The 18,613-nt window shown below is 38.8% G+C and overlaps 1 protein-coding gene across 1 annotated transcript in view; it reads right to left on the minus strand.

Annotated features, from left to right (window-relative positions):
* Positions 1-18,613, minus strand: part of LOC132844840 (E3 ubiquitin-protein ligase SMURF2-like) — a 58,326-nt gene that overhangs the window by 27,431 nt on the left and 12,282 nt on the right. The window contains exons 2-4 of the mRNA XM_060868671.1: positions 9,662-9,700; positions 4,427-4,535; positions 632-765 (exon numbers count right to left, since the gene is read on the minus strand). Coding sequence (XP_060724654.1) covers positions 632-765; positions 4,427-4,535; positions 9,662-9,700 — 282 coding nt within the window. The remainder of the gene's footprint in view (positions 1-631; positions 766-4,426; positions 4,536-9,661; positions 9,701-18,613) is intronic.

Consider the following 18,613-nt stretch of genomic DNA (forward strand, 5'->3'; position numbering starts at 1 on the left):
AAAGAGTACCAGATTAGTCAATGACCAGAACCTATAGAGCGCTCCTTATATTTTAACAATTTATGGAAAATGTAAACATGTACTTGACAAAATATTGTTTATTATTTATTCTCATTAGTAACCATCTCATCCTGTACCACACTGATTGGTGTAACAATCGTTTTCTCAAGGTTAGGTTAGAAAGTTACAAAAATATAACACTAAGAAAACTAAATAAAAAATTCAATTAAAAAAAAACAGCTCATTATTTTAATGACTCAAAAGTCAAAATCTGCTTAGTTTGGTTAATGTTTTTCAATATGACCCAATAGGTAGTTAATGGAAAAAATAAGCTAAGCTAATCAGTAGTTTGCCATAGCTTTTGCTTGGAATCATTATTTTCCATATTTACTGGCTGCCTAACAATACTGTTCTCACAACTGTAAGTAACTCAATATGTTCGACTTCCTGCAGTGAAATTATGAATTGACAAATTCCATTTGAATGCACCGTAACAAAGTACAGTGCCATGTTGTTATGAGGTACATTTACATAAACCTGACAGACTGGATGTTCTAGGAACCAAAATTGCTATTAACCATAGGATTCAGGAAATGTTCAGCTAAATTAAGAATGTTAGCTGATGCCTTACAGCCAGTGTCTTTGAGGCGGTTGATGACATTGGAGAGGAGACGCACACAGCCCAGAAATCCTGCTCCCTGCTTCTTATGAATTTTCTTATGGTTCCATACGCTGATGGTGATGGAGTCCAGTTTACCAATATAACTGTGGAAAGAGGAACAAATCAATGATTCACCATGGTAGCAAATGGCAGAACATTGGATACACCCTGATAAAATAACTCAAATTCTAAAAATAGGTTTTCTATTGTTCCTAACAACAAAATATCTCTGTATATCTAACATAAAACCAACATCCACAAAGGCACCTGTAAAAAGATTGCATTAGTTATTCCCAAGTTTGCAAATACTTTTCACTTCTGTTTAATATTTAGTGACTGGTCAGTGAGTAAAGGAATAGTTAAGAGCTTAATTTTTAAACTACAGTATATCATAAAGACTAGAGAATGAGTGATATTAGTGAACTAGACATCCTTTAGCTGTTATCTTGAACCTCAAAACAAAAGTAAAGAAGCACTGTGAGTATGTCAGACCCCAAACTACTACAAAGAGTCTGATCTTCTCAATTGCTGTGTTTTTGTAGCCGAGTCATTATTATCCAAGCAGCTATGAGTAATAATCTCCAAGCTTGGTGATTTCCCTATAAATCACTGGGGAAATAACAGTAAACATTAACAGAAAAAATCCAGTCTTGTAAATATGAAAATGAAAGCAGCCAAAAATAATATTTAGGTCTCACATATATACATACATTCAGATAACTATTTTTGTAAATGACAGAAGCTATTTTAGATACTTTTGTACATTTAAAATAAAAAATCATGACTTGTGCATTTCTTTAATAACTCTAAGCTATAATACTATAATAACCTATAGTAAAATTTACCTCAGTAACTATACCCTTTAGCTTAGTAATTTTTTTATTTTATCATAGTAAATTTAACCCTTTCACCGTAGAAACTGTAAGCCATAACCTTAGTTCCTTTAGTTCAGTAACTGTATCCTTTCACCTCAGAAATCGTAGCTTACTCCTTAATTCCTTTAAGGTTAAAGATGGAGTTACTGAGGTAAGGGTTAAAGGGCATTTTTCATGAAGTGGACCATAAATCTTCATATTATGGGGACAGAAAACAGTCATTTTGTGTCCGACACAAACACAGACACTCCCATACACACAATCCCACATAACAAACACGTGTATTGCTGCATTTGTAGTGGCCACACATCCTTCAAAGCACTATAAATAAATGCATGTAATATTGAGGTCCTTTTGAACTCTCTGAACAAGCTGAACACACAAGCTGAACACACACACTCACATATGTCTATACCAAATTACTTCCCATGGGCTTTATATGCTTTTCACTACTTTTCACTATAGTTTTAAGAGCAACTTGAATCATCACCTGATCATCCAGCCTGAAAAGACAGAAGACGCCAGAGCGTGTGTATACACACACACACACACACACACACACACACACACACACACACAGACAGCCAAGACGACATGGTGCAGACTGCCTTTTTCTCCGGGGTACTGCACCCACCTGTTCTGAACGCATGGGTGGGGGGGGGGGGGGGGGGGGGGGGTAGTGCATTACTGGAGTCAGTGAATGGATTAGCAATGGGGTGCCCTAGGCTCCATTAACTCTCAGTCATGGATTTACACACGCATGCACACGCACGCACACACACACACACACACACACACACACGCTATATGTTAATTATACACATCTAACAATAAAACACTCTATTCATACTCTGTTTGTATTTTATAATGTAGTACATTGAGTTGAATTCGAACTGTAGAAGCCTGCTTTTGTGTGTCATTTTGAATGTTTTTGTGTTGTAGCACATATTACGTTTATGCATTCTTCCTGTAGTGTAGTGTTAATTTCGTCAGACGAGACGAGATATGTTCGTCAACAACCTTTTTTCTCATGAATAAGACGAGACGATGACAAGACTGCACCACTGTCCAAAAACACTGACTAAGACTTAAATTAACATGCATTATTGTTGACGAAAAAAGACGAGGCGAAAATGTTTTGTATAAAATAAAAACTAAGATAAAATCTCTCTTCATTTTCGTCTACAATTGTCTCTGCTTTTTCATCAGCTGTTACACCTTTAAAATATTCAGAACGAGTTCGTGGCTTCGCGCTGTTTAGTGTGTGCGTAGAAAGAATTCGTCCGAGCGCAAGTCCACCGTCTAGGCAGGCTTTTTGTGTTAAATTATATTTCCTGTCACTGCACAGGCTCTTTTATTGTACATGACAGCTTATGTCCCGATGACCGGTCTTTGCATTACGATTAAAAGCAGTATCAATAAAGTAAAAAATGTGATGTGCAGTCAAGTTTGAGTGAAACATATGTGAAGCACTTTTTTTACTGAAATGTTTATCAGTAATAATCTCAGTAATAATGTGTTATTTTAAAAAAAGACTACAATTTTTTGACTAAAAGTAGACTAAAATTAAAAGACTTTTAGTCGACTAAAACTTGACTAAGATACCTTGAGTTTTCTTTTGACTAAAACTAGACAAAAATGACGAGACTTTTAGTCGACTAAAACTTGACTAACAAAAAAAGATATGAGAATGACTAAATATGACTAAAACTAACAAGGACATTTGGCACAAGACAGACTAAATTAAAAATAGGTGACGAAATTAACACTACTGTAGTGTGATGCCATGTTCGTGTAGTCATATAGTGTCCTAGTGTCATCATGCTGTATTCATATGTTCATGCTGTAGCAGCCAGAACATATATCTGTTTCTCTGTTTTCCTTATTCTAACTGCTGAGATAATCCCATGTTTAAAAGCACAGAGCGTAAAGCACTCAATATGTTCTCAATAGAGAGGGAGAGAGAAAAAGCCAGCACATAGTTTCTCTTGCAGGAATGAGCTTTGCTGCCAGCAGAGCCTTTGGGTCCTCCCAGGAATTCCCTAAAAACACGGCTGAGTTCGAAATTCAAGAGTTTTCAGAAGACACGCTCAATAAACATGGGCTCTGAACAGCAACAGCTGCTGAAACATTCACTGGTCGAATTCTGCATTACGGGTTGATTTCCTGCTCTGTACGTCTTCATAAAGGAATGTTTCTTAACCACAAACATATAAACTGCCAACACATTAGCAAGGCTAATGAAGGAAACATTTCCTGAAATAAAAAGTATTCACACAAATGCATATTGATGGTAAATTGTGTTTTGACAGTTTTAAGGCTTCTGTTCAATCAGTTATCAGTAGTTGCCATGTGCCGAGTATGGAATAAGCACATAGACCTCTGTCCTGAAGACCTTGCAGAAAGCCTGCAGTTATAAAGTACTGACACTGGACACTCCTTCCATAGATGCTATTTAATCTGTTTATTTCTAAGCAAGTCCCTTGGAATGAGCTATTACTATGGAAACAATAATGTATAACGTTAAGCATGTTAATAAAAACCCAACTCAGCCCCCTTCTACCCCAGTGCAATGTGCAGTGCAGCACAGACTACCATGTATGGGTCACTAATGTGAGTTTTCCACCACCCAATTAATATCTGCCCAGTTGTGGTCCCATGATGGTGCCTTTCCAATATTGATTGAGTCTAGTGACCTATACATAACAGAGAAATTGTAGTAAAAGCTTATATATGGTAGTTGTACCTGACAAAAAAGCCAGTGATTGTAGTACCCCAATAAACAGTGTAATTCCAACATCTCTAAGGAAATCAGGATGACTCAGACCTCAACTAATACTTAGTCTAAACATAAACATTTCTGAAGACAGTAGATATGTGGCTGACTTACAGGTCATAGTGTTGGTTCCACTTTGGGTCCAGCGTGTTCCTGACTGTGTCTGTCGAATGGCACTGACCAGAACCATCCACCACCACTTTGGCAAAGGGGTCTGGCAGTCCTAATGGCATTTAAAAAAAAAGAAAGAAAAGAAAAACACACATTATGACTAATGAAGAAAAGCTGTTCTTCAGTTTTATGTGGTGGAAAACAACATGCCACCTGGTCAGGTTCAGCACTTCTTCAGTTCAGGCCTGTTTAATGACAGTGTTCATTTTGTGGTTGGGTGAAAAGCGAACACAACAGCCGGAAACCTCAGAGAACACCGATGTTGAGAATAAGAAAGTTGGAGGTGCGTCAAATTTACGTTTGTGCACACTTTTTAGGACCCGTTTAGCAAAAGCATCCGAGCCAAAGCCAAGGTTCAAGGAATTTCTCTATAGTTTAAGTCTACCTGCATGCAGCACTGGGCCTTTTATCTTGCTGCTTGCTGTGTAGGTTCTCTGCATCACGTTCCGCTTTAGAGTCTGATGAAAGTGCACTTTTCAAATATAAATTGATTTCAGTTGTTAGGAGAGTTAACAAACAGCAGATGTGTCAGTTTAATCAGCCGCTACTTGCTTGTAGTTCTCCAAAAGTACTGTCAGTGTGGGAAACTTTCTGCCAAAGATCATTTCTGTTGTTTTCATCTTTACAACCATGCAGATTAGTCACACATTACAGAAGTCAGATCCTATAAATAACTCAGTGCATGAGATTTTGAGAGGACATACAGAACTATAACTCTGTCCACATTATACAGATTCTTTGTGACTCATAAACGAGAACTCCTTCGCTAAGAAGCTGTAACGAGCATGTCTTTTACAGTGTTTGTTTAAATGTGGTTTTCCTCAGGCAATGATAGGAGAAGCGTGTGTATTTCTGTACAGGTCAGACTTGTTCAGTCACATTTACTTGTACACCATGTTGGGATTTCCCACTACGGTGGTGTTTATATCGTAGTCCAGGTGACAGAAAAAAAAAAAATACAGTGAAAAAGGTGAGTGTATAAGTTAAATGTCAATCACATCCCAAATCTAACTGAATTAGCTAGTGGGTCAATAACATGGGGAGTTGTTTCAGAAATTTAGGAAAAGGAAGCATTCAGAAAGAATTAAAATGTTCCTGATAACCAAAATGCAGTTGTAGTCAAAACATCAATTACAGACAAAACAAACATGCTTTTGTAGTTTTGCCCTGAGGCTGTGGAGGCTTATGTAGTTAACAAAATGTCTCAGACTGTGTCCATTCCTTCAGGAAAGTCACACACTTGTAAATACTGAAACATGACTCAAGCTTCACCATGTAGTTCTAACACAGTGCACAGACTTTCTACTTTTGAAATTTGGTATAATTTCACTCAAGAGATTAAAGGCTGAATTCACAAGCCAAGACCAGAATTATAATAAAAAGATGATTATTGTAAATGATAACATGGTTCCGCTTTATAAGCTTAAAGATATTATTATACCCGGGATGGTGTGTAATATGATGTTTTTTTTTTTATACAATTTGAAGCATGTAGACTATGGTTAAATGTTTGTGGACACCAAACCATCTCACCCATATGCTGGCCTTATCTCAAAGACAAATTCTAATAATTTTATATGAAGGCTTTTTATGCTGTAGCATTGAATTTTTCTTCACTAGAACTAAGGGGCCTGGACCAAGTCTCTGTGCACAAAGGGAATCCTATGAAGGTGTGTTTTGCTTAGGTTGGAAGTGAAGGTACTCAAGTGTCATGCACAGAGCGTTGACCAAAACAACTTTGGGATGAACTGCAAGACTGAGTGCAGCCCAGGCCTCTTTGCCAACATTGGTGCCCGACTTCACTAATGCTCTTGTGGCTGGACTGGGCAGAGTTTCCCACAGCCATGTTCCAAAATCTAGTGGAAAGCCTTCTCAGAAATATCACAACAGCAGAAAGGCAACTAAATCTGGAATGGGATGTACAAAAAAAATACATAAATAAAACACATGGGTGTAATGGTCAGGCACACGTTTGGGGAATACAGTACAGTATATGAAGCAGGATTCTTCAGTCTTATTCACAAAGGGCCAGTGGAACTGAAGGCTTTCATTACAGCCAAATTGCACGCACACTCTCTAGATGTTTGTATACTAAGATAAACTGATTAAACAAGTGAAATCTGATGTGGCTCCTGTTTGGATGGAATGAAAGCATGTAGCTGCAAAAACCCATTGTGCACAAAACTGAAGAACACTGACAAAAGGACATGGGAATCTACTTAGAGAAAACCGTTTGGGTGAGACAGCCCTCCACTACATTTTAGTTATATTTGCCTCAAAAATAAAGTAACCAACATTTGTCTACAGTGGAGCTATATGCTAATGTGTGTTCATGACCAGTCTAAAAATGACCAGAGTTAATTTGATCGGGAACAATTCAGAGCAGAATCTATCAGGAGATTGCTATTAACTATAAATGTGAAACTTTGTCACATTTATACTAAATTTCTGTAAAGCTGCTTTGTAACAATCTTCTTCTTCTACTTTTGGCTTTTCCCGTTAGGGGCCACCACAGTAAATCATCTGTTTCCACCTAACTCTATTCTCGGTATCCTCTACTCTCGCACCAATTACCTTCATGTCCTCTTTTAACACATCCACATATCTTTGGCCTTCCTCTTGACCTCTTACCTGGCAGTTCCATCTCCAACATCCTTCATGACGAAACCATCTCAATCTAGCCTCTCTGTCCTTGTCCCCAAACCTGCCAACCTGAGCTGTCCCTCTGATGTGCTCGTTCCTAATCCTATCCATCCTCATCACTCCTAAAGAGAACCTTATCATCCTCATCTCTGCCGCATGTCTTGTCCTCACTGCTACAGTCTCTAACGCATACAGCATAGCTAGTCTCACTACTGTCTTGTATGCCTTTCCTTTGATTCTTACTGACACTCTTTGGTCACACAACACTCCTGACACTTTTCTCCACCTACTCCAAACACGCTTCTTCACCTCTTTTCCACACGCCTCATCCCACTGGATGGTTGACCCCAAATACTTAAAAGAGAAACCTCCACCTTTCCAGGTGTTCCTCCACCTGCTCTCTACTCTCACTACAGATCACAATGTCATCCACAAACATCATTGTCCACAGAGATTCTTGTCTTTATCTGACAACCTGTCCATCACCATAGCAAACAAGAAGGGACTCAAAGCCGATCCTTGATGTAGCCGCACCTCCACCTTGAAATCCTCTGTCTGACCTTAGGCACATCTCACTGCTGTCATACTCCTCTCATACATATCCTGAACTACTCTGACTTACTTCTCTGCCCCTCCTGACATCTTCATACATTACCATAGCTCCTCTCTTGGCACCCTGTCATACATAAACTCCAATGGTGTCTCTTCTAGACATTTTCAGACCTCCACAGGTATGTCATCTAGACCAACAGACTTTCCACTTTTGATTCTCCTCATAGCCTTCCTCACCTCCTCCTTTCAAATCTTTGCTATTTCCTGCACTACAATATTCACCTCTTCCTCCTGTCTTTCCCCCTCATTTTCCCCATTCATCAGCTCCTCAAAATATTCCTTCCAACTTCTCTGCACACTCTCCTCAACTGTTAGCACCTTTCCATCTCTTTAATCACCCTTATCTGTTGCACATCCTTCCCATCTCTATCCCTCGGTCTCGCTAAACTGTACGAGTCCTTCTCTCCTACCCTCGTGTCTAACCTGGAATACAACTCATCGTATGCTTTCTGTTTGGCCTTGGCCACATCCCTCTTAACTCTGTGCTGTGATTCCTTGCAATCTTGTCTATTTTATAGGACCCTCATACCTGTCTCTGTGATCATTTCTGCTGAAGTTTCCCAGTCATCTGGAAGCTCTTCCTGACATCCCAAAGCCTGTCTCAGCTTCTGACTGAATTCCTCACAACATTCTTCCTTTTTCAACTTTCACCACTTGGTCTTCTTTTCTATCTTTCCTCTCTGCTCTTCTAGGCTCCTTTTCTTAACACCAAACCTGCCCATCACATCCTAATCACCTCTGTTCCGCTCACCAACATGCCCATTGAAGTCTGCTCCAATCACTACTCGCTCACATCTGGGAATACGCTCCATCACTTCATCTAACTCACTCTAGATTCTCTACATCTCTTCTAACTCACAGCCTAATTGTGGAGCATAACTACTGATGACATTCATCACCCCTTCAAATTCTAACTTCAAACTGGTTACCCTGTCTGACACTCTTTTCAACTCTAAAACTTTCCTCACAAACTTGTTCTTTAGGATCACTCCTAGTCCATTTCTCGTCCTATCCACACCATAATAAAACATTTTGTATCATTCTCCAATACTACATATTTTGCTCCCCTTCTACCTTGTCTCCTGCACACACAGTATTATCTACCTTTCTGCTCTCTGTTTTGTCTGCCAGCTTTCTACCTTTCCCTGTCATTGTACCAACGTTAAGAGTATCTATTCTCTCTCTGTCTACGAATCCTTCTCCTACCTCTCCTTCCTACTTACAAACAGTAATCCAATTTCCGCCAGCACCCTGTGCCGGTGGTGGTCGTTGTTAGCCCAGGCCTTGACCAATCTGGTGTGGAATTCCCACTGAAGAGTCGCTTGATTAGATTTGGCACGTTTTGTCAGATGTTCTTCTTGACACAACCCTCTCTATTTTTCCGGCCTTGGGACCGGCACAAAAGTCACCGGCTTGCAACCCCTGTGGTTAGATTCTGCTTTGTGACAATGTCAAATCTCATTAGTTAGAATGTGTTGATAAATTAATGTTGGTTAGAATTCACATAAAATGTTTATAGTAATGCGTTATTTCTAACATGCTATAAATTAAAGCCTATAATTTTTAGAAAATTGTAGTGGCAATTAAAGAAATCTAGCATTAAGATCTGCTGAAACTGTAAAATAATCTTCATGGTTGTATCAGTAATTCTTTGCTATTATTTTCTATTTCTCTATATCATTGCATTATTTTATCCCATATTCATACTATTATTTAAAAAAAAAAAAATCAAAAGAGCTCCAGTAAATTCCATGATCGCTCCCACAATGCATCTCTGTGTTAATCATTGCTGTTGAAATAGACATGGCCTTTGTACTTGATGTAAGATTGAGACAACTTATTGTAAAATCTGTTAGATGAAACATTTGACTGCTTAGTGACGACATGCTGAGGGACAGCAAAATATTCAAAATGGTTACTTACTGAAGAAGTCCTTCTTGGACAAGTTCTTCGCACATAGAACTGGAGTGGGGAGAAAAAGCTAACATGAGTTACTACAATAATGACAGTGAACAAAACAGCACATTAACATTTCATGTGTAGAAATAGAACTCTGTCAACATATCGAGGTCACAAGACCATAACGATACAGCCATATACATAGGTCACACAGGTAGCCTGGGTGTAATGGGTGTTCTGAACCTCCAAGGGTGCATTATTTGGACTTATAACAGTGCACCAGGGGATTTTTTTGCTATGCAACTCTCCATTATGCTTTTGGACATGACTAAAAATGGCACATGAAAACACTTAGTGCAAATGTTCTCCAGCTGGTTTTTATATTCCTTTTTTTTGTTACTCCATGTTACTCCAAGTTCCATGTTATGAATGCCTGTTTGCTCCGTTGATGGCTTGTTTACAAGAAAGCCACTGGGTCTCTTCACAAATCCATCAACTCGATAGCACTGATAGTAAGAGTTAGATCTACAAGCACATGTCTCATTTATGTCTAAACCCACACCCTGTTCCTGTATAATATCCAGAGCTCTCAGGCAATCTTTTAAGGCTTCTCAACAGGCATTGTCCTAATGATTACAGAATACCCATAATCACATAGTAACATTCAAAATGTGATGTTGTAGACTTTATAGTGACGATGTGTAATTTGGGGCACAACCACAGTGGAACAAGGGCACAAGGTTTGTGATGGTGTACAAAATTTGGCACACTAAATCCTCTAGTTTAGTTCTGCTCAGAATTTATTTGTGCTACATAGTGTATGTGATTGGCCAAAATTATTCCTTTGTGCTATGCTGGATGGAGTTGGAAAAAGGATCAGCTGATACTTCCTTAACTCTATTTGGCTGTTAATTACTTAAAACAAAAAAAAGAGAGAAAAAAAAACCCAAACACCTGGTCTGTGCTATGGAAAATGATAGCAGAAACAAGACAAAACTAGAGGAAAGTTAATGTTTGTTAAATTACCAAGAAAATATTCTGTATAAGTAACCCTACGCTGTAATTAGACTTGGCCTAGGTGCCAAATTTAACCTTCCATGAAGTTTGCCATGAACTCTAAGCAAGCAGACAAATTTTGACTTTAGAAGTCACAAATACCACTAGAGTTAACCATTAACGTTGAACACAACCCTGTTTACAATACTGAAAGTTTTTTTTTTTTATTTCAGTCACTATAACTGATTCTAATTCTTGTTTAAAATAAATGTTATTGTCATGTCCATGTACAAGACAGCTGCTGCTATAGTCTAGTTTAAGGTTAGTCCTGTTATTGCAGTAATTTTTTCCTGAGATGACACCTTTGTTCTGGTCCACCACTATAATAAATTCATGCATACCATAACTGCTGGCATAGCAAACCAATGGTTAATGTACTAACAAATAAGCTGAATATGCTATAAGATAATAGAAATGATAATATCTCTAAAGTCACTTATAAGTATGAGGTTGCAGCACCTGTGGTGTAGTGAAGAACACGGTAACACGAACCTTCCGGAGCAGCAACCTCTTGACCTTTTCCAGAATTTGAGTGACAGAACAAAAGAGTTGAGTGTAAACACACCTCAACACCCCTGCTTAGAGCAGACGCCAGTTTGTGCACGGTCTTATTGCTATGATGCTGCGCCACACCCCTACCACAGCCATATCCGTTACATGGCTGTTCTAACATAACGCTGATATTGCAGGCCTGAGAACGGTGATAAGCAAAGAGCCCCCGGGGTGCTTGCCAAAACCTGTGCCTTTCACAGGCCAAAGAAAAAAAAATACTCATACAGGTTTCATCTGCTGTAATGACCCAGTGACCCAGACTTGCCATGATGTATAAGAGAAGAAAGCCAACACCAGTGGAAGAGTCTCATGTGGAGTGGTGCAGCACTAACATGGTGAGAAATTCCAGAGAAGGGAGGCTGTTGATGGCTGCAGTTGCTCCTTTTCATCAAGAATGTGTAATGTAGGGCACAGAGCTGGTCTGAAAATGGCTCCCTAGTTAGAGATACACAACATTCCAGTCTTCAAATGGTGCAAACTGTCTCTGGATGTCATCAATGCTTTATAAGATGAGTAATGAGTGCTCCTGATATTACAGAAATATTAATAGAGAAGCATTTTTAAAAAGACTTTGTTTAAAAAGACTGCCTTGTTATTTTTTAAAGCTGATTGCTGTTCAGAACAACTATGGTCCTTACAAAATACTTGAGCTTTGCTTCACCCCAGAAATAAAAATGTCCAATGACAAAAATCAGGTGCAAGATAAGGCCCTTCATAAATTGACCATAATCACTAGCATTATCCATAAGATCCATACATACTCAGGTTTAGCATTTATATGTAACACACATATACATACATACATATACATATATATATATATATACACATACATACATACATATACATACATATATATATATATATATATATACACACACATACATACATACACACACACACATACATACTTATATACACACACACGCACACACACAAAATCAAGAACATTCAGAACAGCTGGTGTAACACTGTCTTCAATTATGGTGTGCAGCATATAATCCTGACTATGAATGCCTCTTAACAAAGGAGCAGAAAGGCCACAAATCAAGCCAGCTACTGGCAGGTCGTAACGTCAGGCCAAGTGGAGTGCAGCTCTGAAATGGAAATCACAGTGAATACCACAGGGCCCACAAAGTTGCACCAGAAGTCTTTATGCTGAACTGGACAATGGGGTCCATATCTGTGTCAAAAGGCCCATTGCAATGATGGGCCATGAGCCTTACAATGTAATTGCATCAAGACGACCAATATGGCGCAATAAGCAAGAAGCCCAATATGGTCCGTGATAAAGTTGTTGTAGGAGTCCCTATGGAGAGCCGGTTCATGAGTCCTTCAACAGAGCTGCTTCAGGCTGCCCAATGCGGAAACAGACTATAAAGTGTACAGTGGAGCCGTACCAAAAGGTCCATTACAAAACTGGAGCACTGGGTCTATAATGAGACTGTGCAAGGAAGTCCAATGCACAGATTGGCCATGAAGCTGCAACAAGAGAACTGGTCCAGGGATGTTCCATGAAGACTATGGTGGAGCTGCACCAAAAGGTCCAATGCAACCCACACCACTAGACACATTACAGAGCCATGCACAACCCACAGGGGCCTACGATGGAGCTACCCCAAAAGGCATAATGCCAAGCTGTACTTCTTAGGCCATGAAAGTAAAATTGATTAAGCTGCACAAGTCTTAAGGGCTACAATCATAGAGCAATTGTAAGCCTAAATGCTGGACCACTGAATCCATGAAAGACAAATATAATTCTCCATAGGCCATTCAGAAGCATAATGAACTAGACTATGAAGAGTAGAACAGAGCGGCAAAGTTGAACCACTGAATAAAATGACAGACCCATGCAAGGCCCAATAGGTCTTATGATGGAGCTGTGGCAAGAGGTATAACAAGGAGGTGAGCCCTGGAGCCCATGACCAAGCTATGACATTTTTACCACTTGAAATCCTAGATTGTTCTAAAAATCCTAAAGTGGCCTGAATTCCTGGCAGCAAAGGTACTGTTGGGAACTCAGTGCCTACACTGGCCTTGGTGTTTGCGGCTGACTTGAGGCCAAACACAGTCGGCAGGCCTTTTTAACTGAGAAGGAGACTGAAAATAGATGCCACACATAGGCTGTGTTTGACAAGGAGAAAAACAGCAGATGCCAAAAAAAGCGACAGAAATGATACTGGTAGCAGAGGCAAAGTGGTGCCCATAAATCCAGAAGTCAAGAACAGCAATATAAAATTACACAGCCATTACATAGGCAATGAAACAAATTATTACACTATAAACAATCAGTATGCAGAAAGCCAAATGAAACTACAAAACCGTACAATGACTATCAAGGCAAAATTTGTTCATTTTAAACATAGGCAAAATTACATGGAACATAACTGCAGAAAAGTGCTAAATGAGACAAATATCTCATGATTAAACTATACTAGCTTCAGCTTTTAATGGCCAGAACTCTTAAATAATGAGTTTGTAAGCAAATGGGATCCTGAAAGATCTAGAAGATTCAATGGGGGAAAAAATAACAATACTTTATCAGTTTATAAGGAAGGGAATAACCAAAATAAAACATTATTTCATAAACATGTAAGTCACATAAACCAAGCTGAACAAAATGCAAGATTTATTAAAAACGTCAATAGATTTATTCAAGTCACAGAAAAGTACATAGAAGTGAACAGACCAAATGTAAACAGCACATGTGAACTTTCAGACATTTCAAGCAAATGTCAGACTTCATTTAGGAAGTGAAGTGTAAATCTTCCCACAAGTTTCACCAAGCTACAGCTAAATTGCTGCAGGCAAGCAGCAGGCACACATACACTTGGTCTTAACACTGTTCTTCTTGCCTTAACACACACCAGGTGAATAATGAATGAACAGATGAACTTCTTACCTCTCTCCCACACTGCTCGCTCGCTCAACCAAGAATGCTAAAAATGTATGCTGGAAATCTTTTCTGCATGCTGAACGACAGTCAGTCAACAATCAAAATCATCCCGGATAAATGTCTTTAATGTTTGAAAAATTTTAATGTAATCATCATCAAATTTCTATGGTTCAAAAAGGGAATAATAATCAACTATGATGTGGTTACAGTAATTCTGCTTTGTGTCAGACTGCATCAAATCATCATGGCGTTGATTATTTTCCTCAAACAGCACATGCTATCTTTTTGTTTTTGTTTCTTTCTTACACATTGTACTGGGCAGAATCCAGTTAACCACAAACAATAGTATTGTGTTTGCTTTTTAACAGCAGACATGAAGTAAAATAGCACCATGCTGATGTCGATGTAACCTGGAAAACGTGCTGGGCCTGCTCTGAGATATAGAAGTTGAAAACTTTTGGCTTTTCAAAAGAAACAAAAACAAAGTATTCACAAATCATTCTCAAAGTCATAAAACATATCCTTGAAGAAGCATGTCTTTTGACAGCAGCTCAAAGGCATCAAAAGGATGTAAATAGAGACAGTAGCTAGCAGTAGGTTAAATCCTCGTGGTTAAGGGTTTGTTTACAGAGGAATGTTCCATTTCCGTGAGAGCAAACAGCAACTGACACACCTGAAACTGAGCTGATCTCTTTTACGACCTGATACCTGAAGCTTTCCCAGAAAAGGAGGTGTTAACATTCTGATGAATGGAAACACCTGGAACAACTCAAATGCTAACCTTTTTGGTTCATTCACAAAAGAACCTAAACAGAAGAACTCCAGCAGCTGGTACATAAAATCATGTCTAAAGATCATTCCTTTTTTTTTTTTTTTTTTTTTTGGGGGGGGGGGGGGGGGTGATGCATTTTCTTTAAAGCTATACTAGCCTATTTAAGCTGGACAAGCAATGCTAACAAGCTGGTACTCTGTACAAAACGCTGCATTGTCTGTATTGAATTTCAACCTGATAGGATTCAACCTGATACCCATTAAGGTATAAGACTTGCATAAAATCTGGCCTCATATTACACCGTAAATTGTTTATTAAAGAAATGTGGCATTAAGAAAAATCTAATCAGCTCAAAAAAAATGTTTGTATCATGCGAGAGCCGCTAGCCTTTTGTAAGATTACATAGAAGGATGTTCACTAATGTGATCTCTTAGGTTTCAAATCGAGGAGTATTTCATCCACCTTTTGTTCAACTCAGACATTTCATATTAATGACTTGAACCAAAGCCAGGAAAATTCCACAAATTAAGAAAAACTAGACTAGTCATTCAATAAGGACAAAAAAAAACTGTTTGGATATTATGTTGTTCTCAGCTCTTTGTGCGCTTTACCTTTTTTCAATTATTTTGGGTGAGGAAAAATAATTTAATTAGCTGTGTCTTAAATGTGCTTGTTAAGTTCCTGATATAAGGTGCACATGAGAAAACTGTTCAGTGTTACTGGAACTTAAACAAATAATAATGCACCTCATTCCTAAAGACACGGGATGAAATGAGGCAATAAAACATAGTTTATCTCCTAAACATTGGATGTCAGTGTATATCAAGAAAAATGTTCTTCACGGTTGCTTTTTGTAACTAAAATAATTTACTGCGAATGTTACATCACACATAAAATCTGACTTTTTTGATAGTATTCCAGCTAAACCTTTTTTTTTTATTCTGATGTCATTACTATGGTAACCATTGACGACATGTAAACAAACTCCGTTCTGATTTAGTCGTATCAGATTTGCTCATTTTCTTGAAGGCTTAAAAGGCTTAAAAAAAAAACAACTCATGTCTGAACATTGCCCAAGTGAATCTTCAGTCTTTGAGTCTTGCAGGATCGTTTCTGAGATTAAAACATTTATAGGCTAAGGCTTTACGCAAGACGTTGTGTAACACAATGCTATTTAATTCAACAATGGGTTTCATCATCTGTGGAAACAGCCCCCCAGCAGAGCATTACATGAAATCTAAAGTGTACAATGGATTCTGGTGCTTAATAATCTCATACATGTACTGTTACATTATCATCATTACATTTATCCGTCTTATACCTGCCTAACTTTTTTAATCAAATATCACTAATTGATCTTAATATCGTAAAATACATTAAAAAGCATCTCTCAGGTTTGTCCACCAGGTAAATTTCTTTGCTTGTATTTGAATAATAGAAATGAATTGGTCCTGAATGTGGCACTAAAAAAAAAAAAAAATCCCACATTATATTTATTTATTAGTACCAATACGGTCATGGGATACCAATCCGATTTGCTACCACATAATACTGTGTTACTTAACACTAGTCTATGTTGTCAAACTCATGAACAGACGACACCAAGCAACAGAAAGTGAAGCATCTTTCTACAATACAAGTAACCTGATAGAAAGTGTTAAAAACAGCACTGAATTTTATTTTTGCACACTGCAGCAAATGCTGCAAAGAAACTTTCCTCGATGGGTTATTGATAAGAAGAAACTCTCATGAGCCTAGTCATCTAAGACTTTGCCGGATTTCTTTTGTTTGGTTTCGTTAATACCAACTCTGGATCCGTGCCACCTTTTGGGGAAATTTGCCAACTTTTGACCTCCTTGATCTTCTTTGTTAACCTGGACCAGTTCTATCTGTTGTAGATCTATAAATCGGATCAGCTCCGGGACTGGGATACTCCATAGAGACACCAGGTCTGACCTGCAGCACGGAACTGGAGCGGATATGCAGCTACGTTTGATTCTATCATGGTACAGTGTGGGCTACATCAGGGCTTATCAAAAATCATAAGCACGTTTTAAGTTTGTGTTTGAAGCCAGACAGTCTGACACACACAAACACACACACACATAGGATCACCACCGTGTTTCCGGAAAATAACGGCTGGAAATGAGCCCTTCTGGCTGTTCTTTCTGTTTAGACTCCGGGAGTGCCTCATTCACAGCATTGTTCTGTTCTCGTCCACACACTACTCTCTCCTTCTCACACACACACACAGTCAGGAGGCAGTCATCGTCTGACGCCGTCTTTTATCGGTGCTGGACTTCCTGTGACTGACCATTACGTGCTTTCCTTCCACCCTGCTCACACACGCCATTCCAGACGAAAAATTTTTCACATGCTAATGATGTCATTCAGTGAGGACCAGCGGCCTCTTTGTCCCTGAGGAGTTGGACACACCCAATACACTCAACATAGACATTCTGATCTGATAGTAACATGTGTATATGGCCTGTGGGGTTTGGGCTGTGTGTTTTTCATGAATCCTAGTCTGCTTCTGTTCTCTTACATGATTTGGCCCTGTGTGTGTGTGTGTGTGTACGTGAAATGTAAAGTTAGGCAGTAATACAGAAAGTAAAAGAAAGAAAAAAGAATAAGAATGAAAAGGGAAAAGGAGAGAGAGTTAGAAAGACAGAGTGTGCTGATAAAAGACATTTTAAGGAGATGTTATCGGTCAGATGAGACAGATTAGCAAAAATACATAAGGAAGATCCTCGTCCTTAGCGACTGAACATCGCACTCTCTCAGAACTACAACATTCCCAAACAGCAGTGCGGCTTAAAGCGCCGTCTCATCTGCTGGGAACACACGAGCAGCCTGAAATTTCGATCACAGCCCATACGGAGACAATGAATCATCCCCCATCTGGCCTAGGATCAGCTGGAGGAATGCAGGAAGACAGGACTGTCAAGAGACGGAGGACAGGAACAAGGGAAAGGGGGAAGAGGATGGGAAACAGGGGGGGAAAGAAAATGAGAGACTGAAATAGAAAAGGAAGAAGGAGAGGTCAACAAAGAAAGATTAAGAGAAAGAAAGGGGAAATGAAACAGAGACAGAGAGAGATACACAGGTCTAAATTTTGGATCAAGTCTAAAAGAGTGCCACATTTATGTTTGTAATAAAGCGCTTCAAAAAGCTGAAAAATATTCATCAAGGGCTTTTACCAATTTAACATACTTACCATCCAGTGCTTTTGACCAATCAGGAAATAGAAGCTAAAGTAGAAGCTAAAAAATCTGTATCCTCAGAGCAAACTAGGCTAGTCAGTTAGCATTAACTAGCTAGGGCTGGTAAGATCGTTGTTATGGTTACAGTGTACATGTTGTATGTATACAAGTCCCTTATATTTATATATTATTGTCTATTGATCTATTGACACCCCCCAAGATGTGAACTGATTGGTCAATCACTAAACAGTTGATGAACTTGTCTCAACTTTTTATACAGTAAGGCAGCATATATTAGAAAACTGCAATAAAACAAGGCCAGCCTTCATTCTGGTTGGCATCGAAACCTGGACAAAGGGGTCACAGCTCTGGAAGTTCTTGTCAGCTTCCTGTCTCTGAAAATGTTCAAGTTTCAGGTATAAAGCAGTCTTTTAATTGAAATAGCGAACATTTTGAGAAGCCTTTCCCTTGTACATCCTTGTATATCTATCAGTACA

Source organism: Tachysurus vachellii, chromosome 4 (genome assembly GCF_030014155.1).
Source record: "Tachysurus vachellii isolate PV-2020 chromosome 4, HZAU_Pvac_v1, whole genome shotgun sequence".
Classification (NCBI taxonomy): Eukaryota; Metazoa; Chordata; class Actinopteri; order Siluriformes; family Bagridae; genus Tachysurus; species Tachysurus vachellii.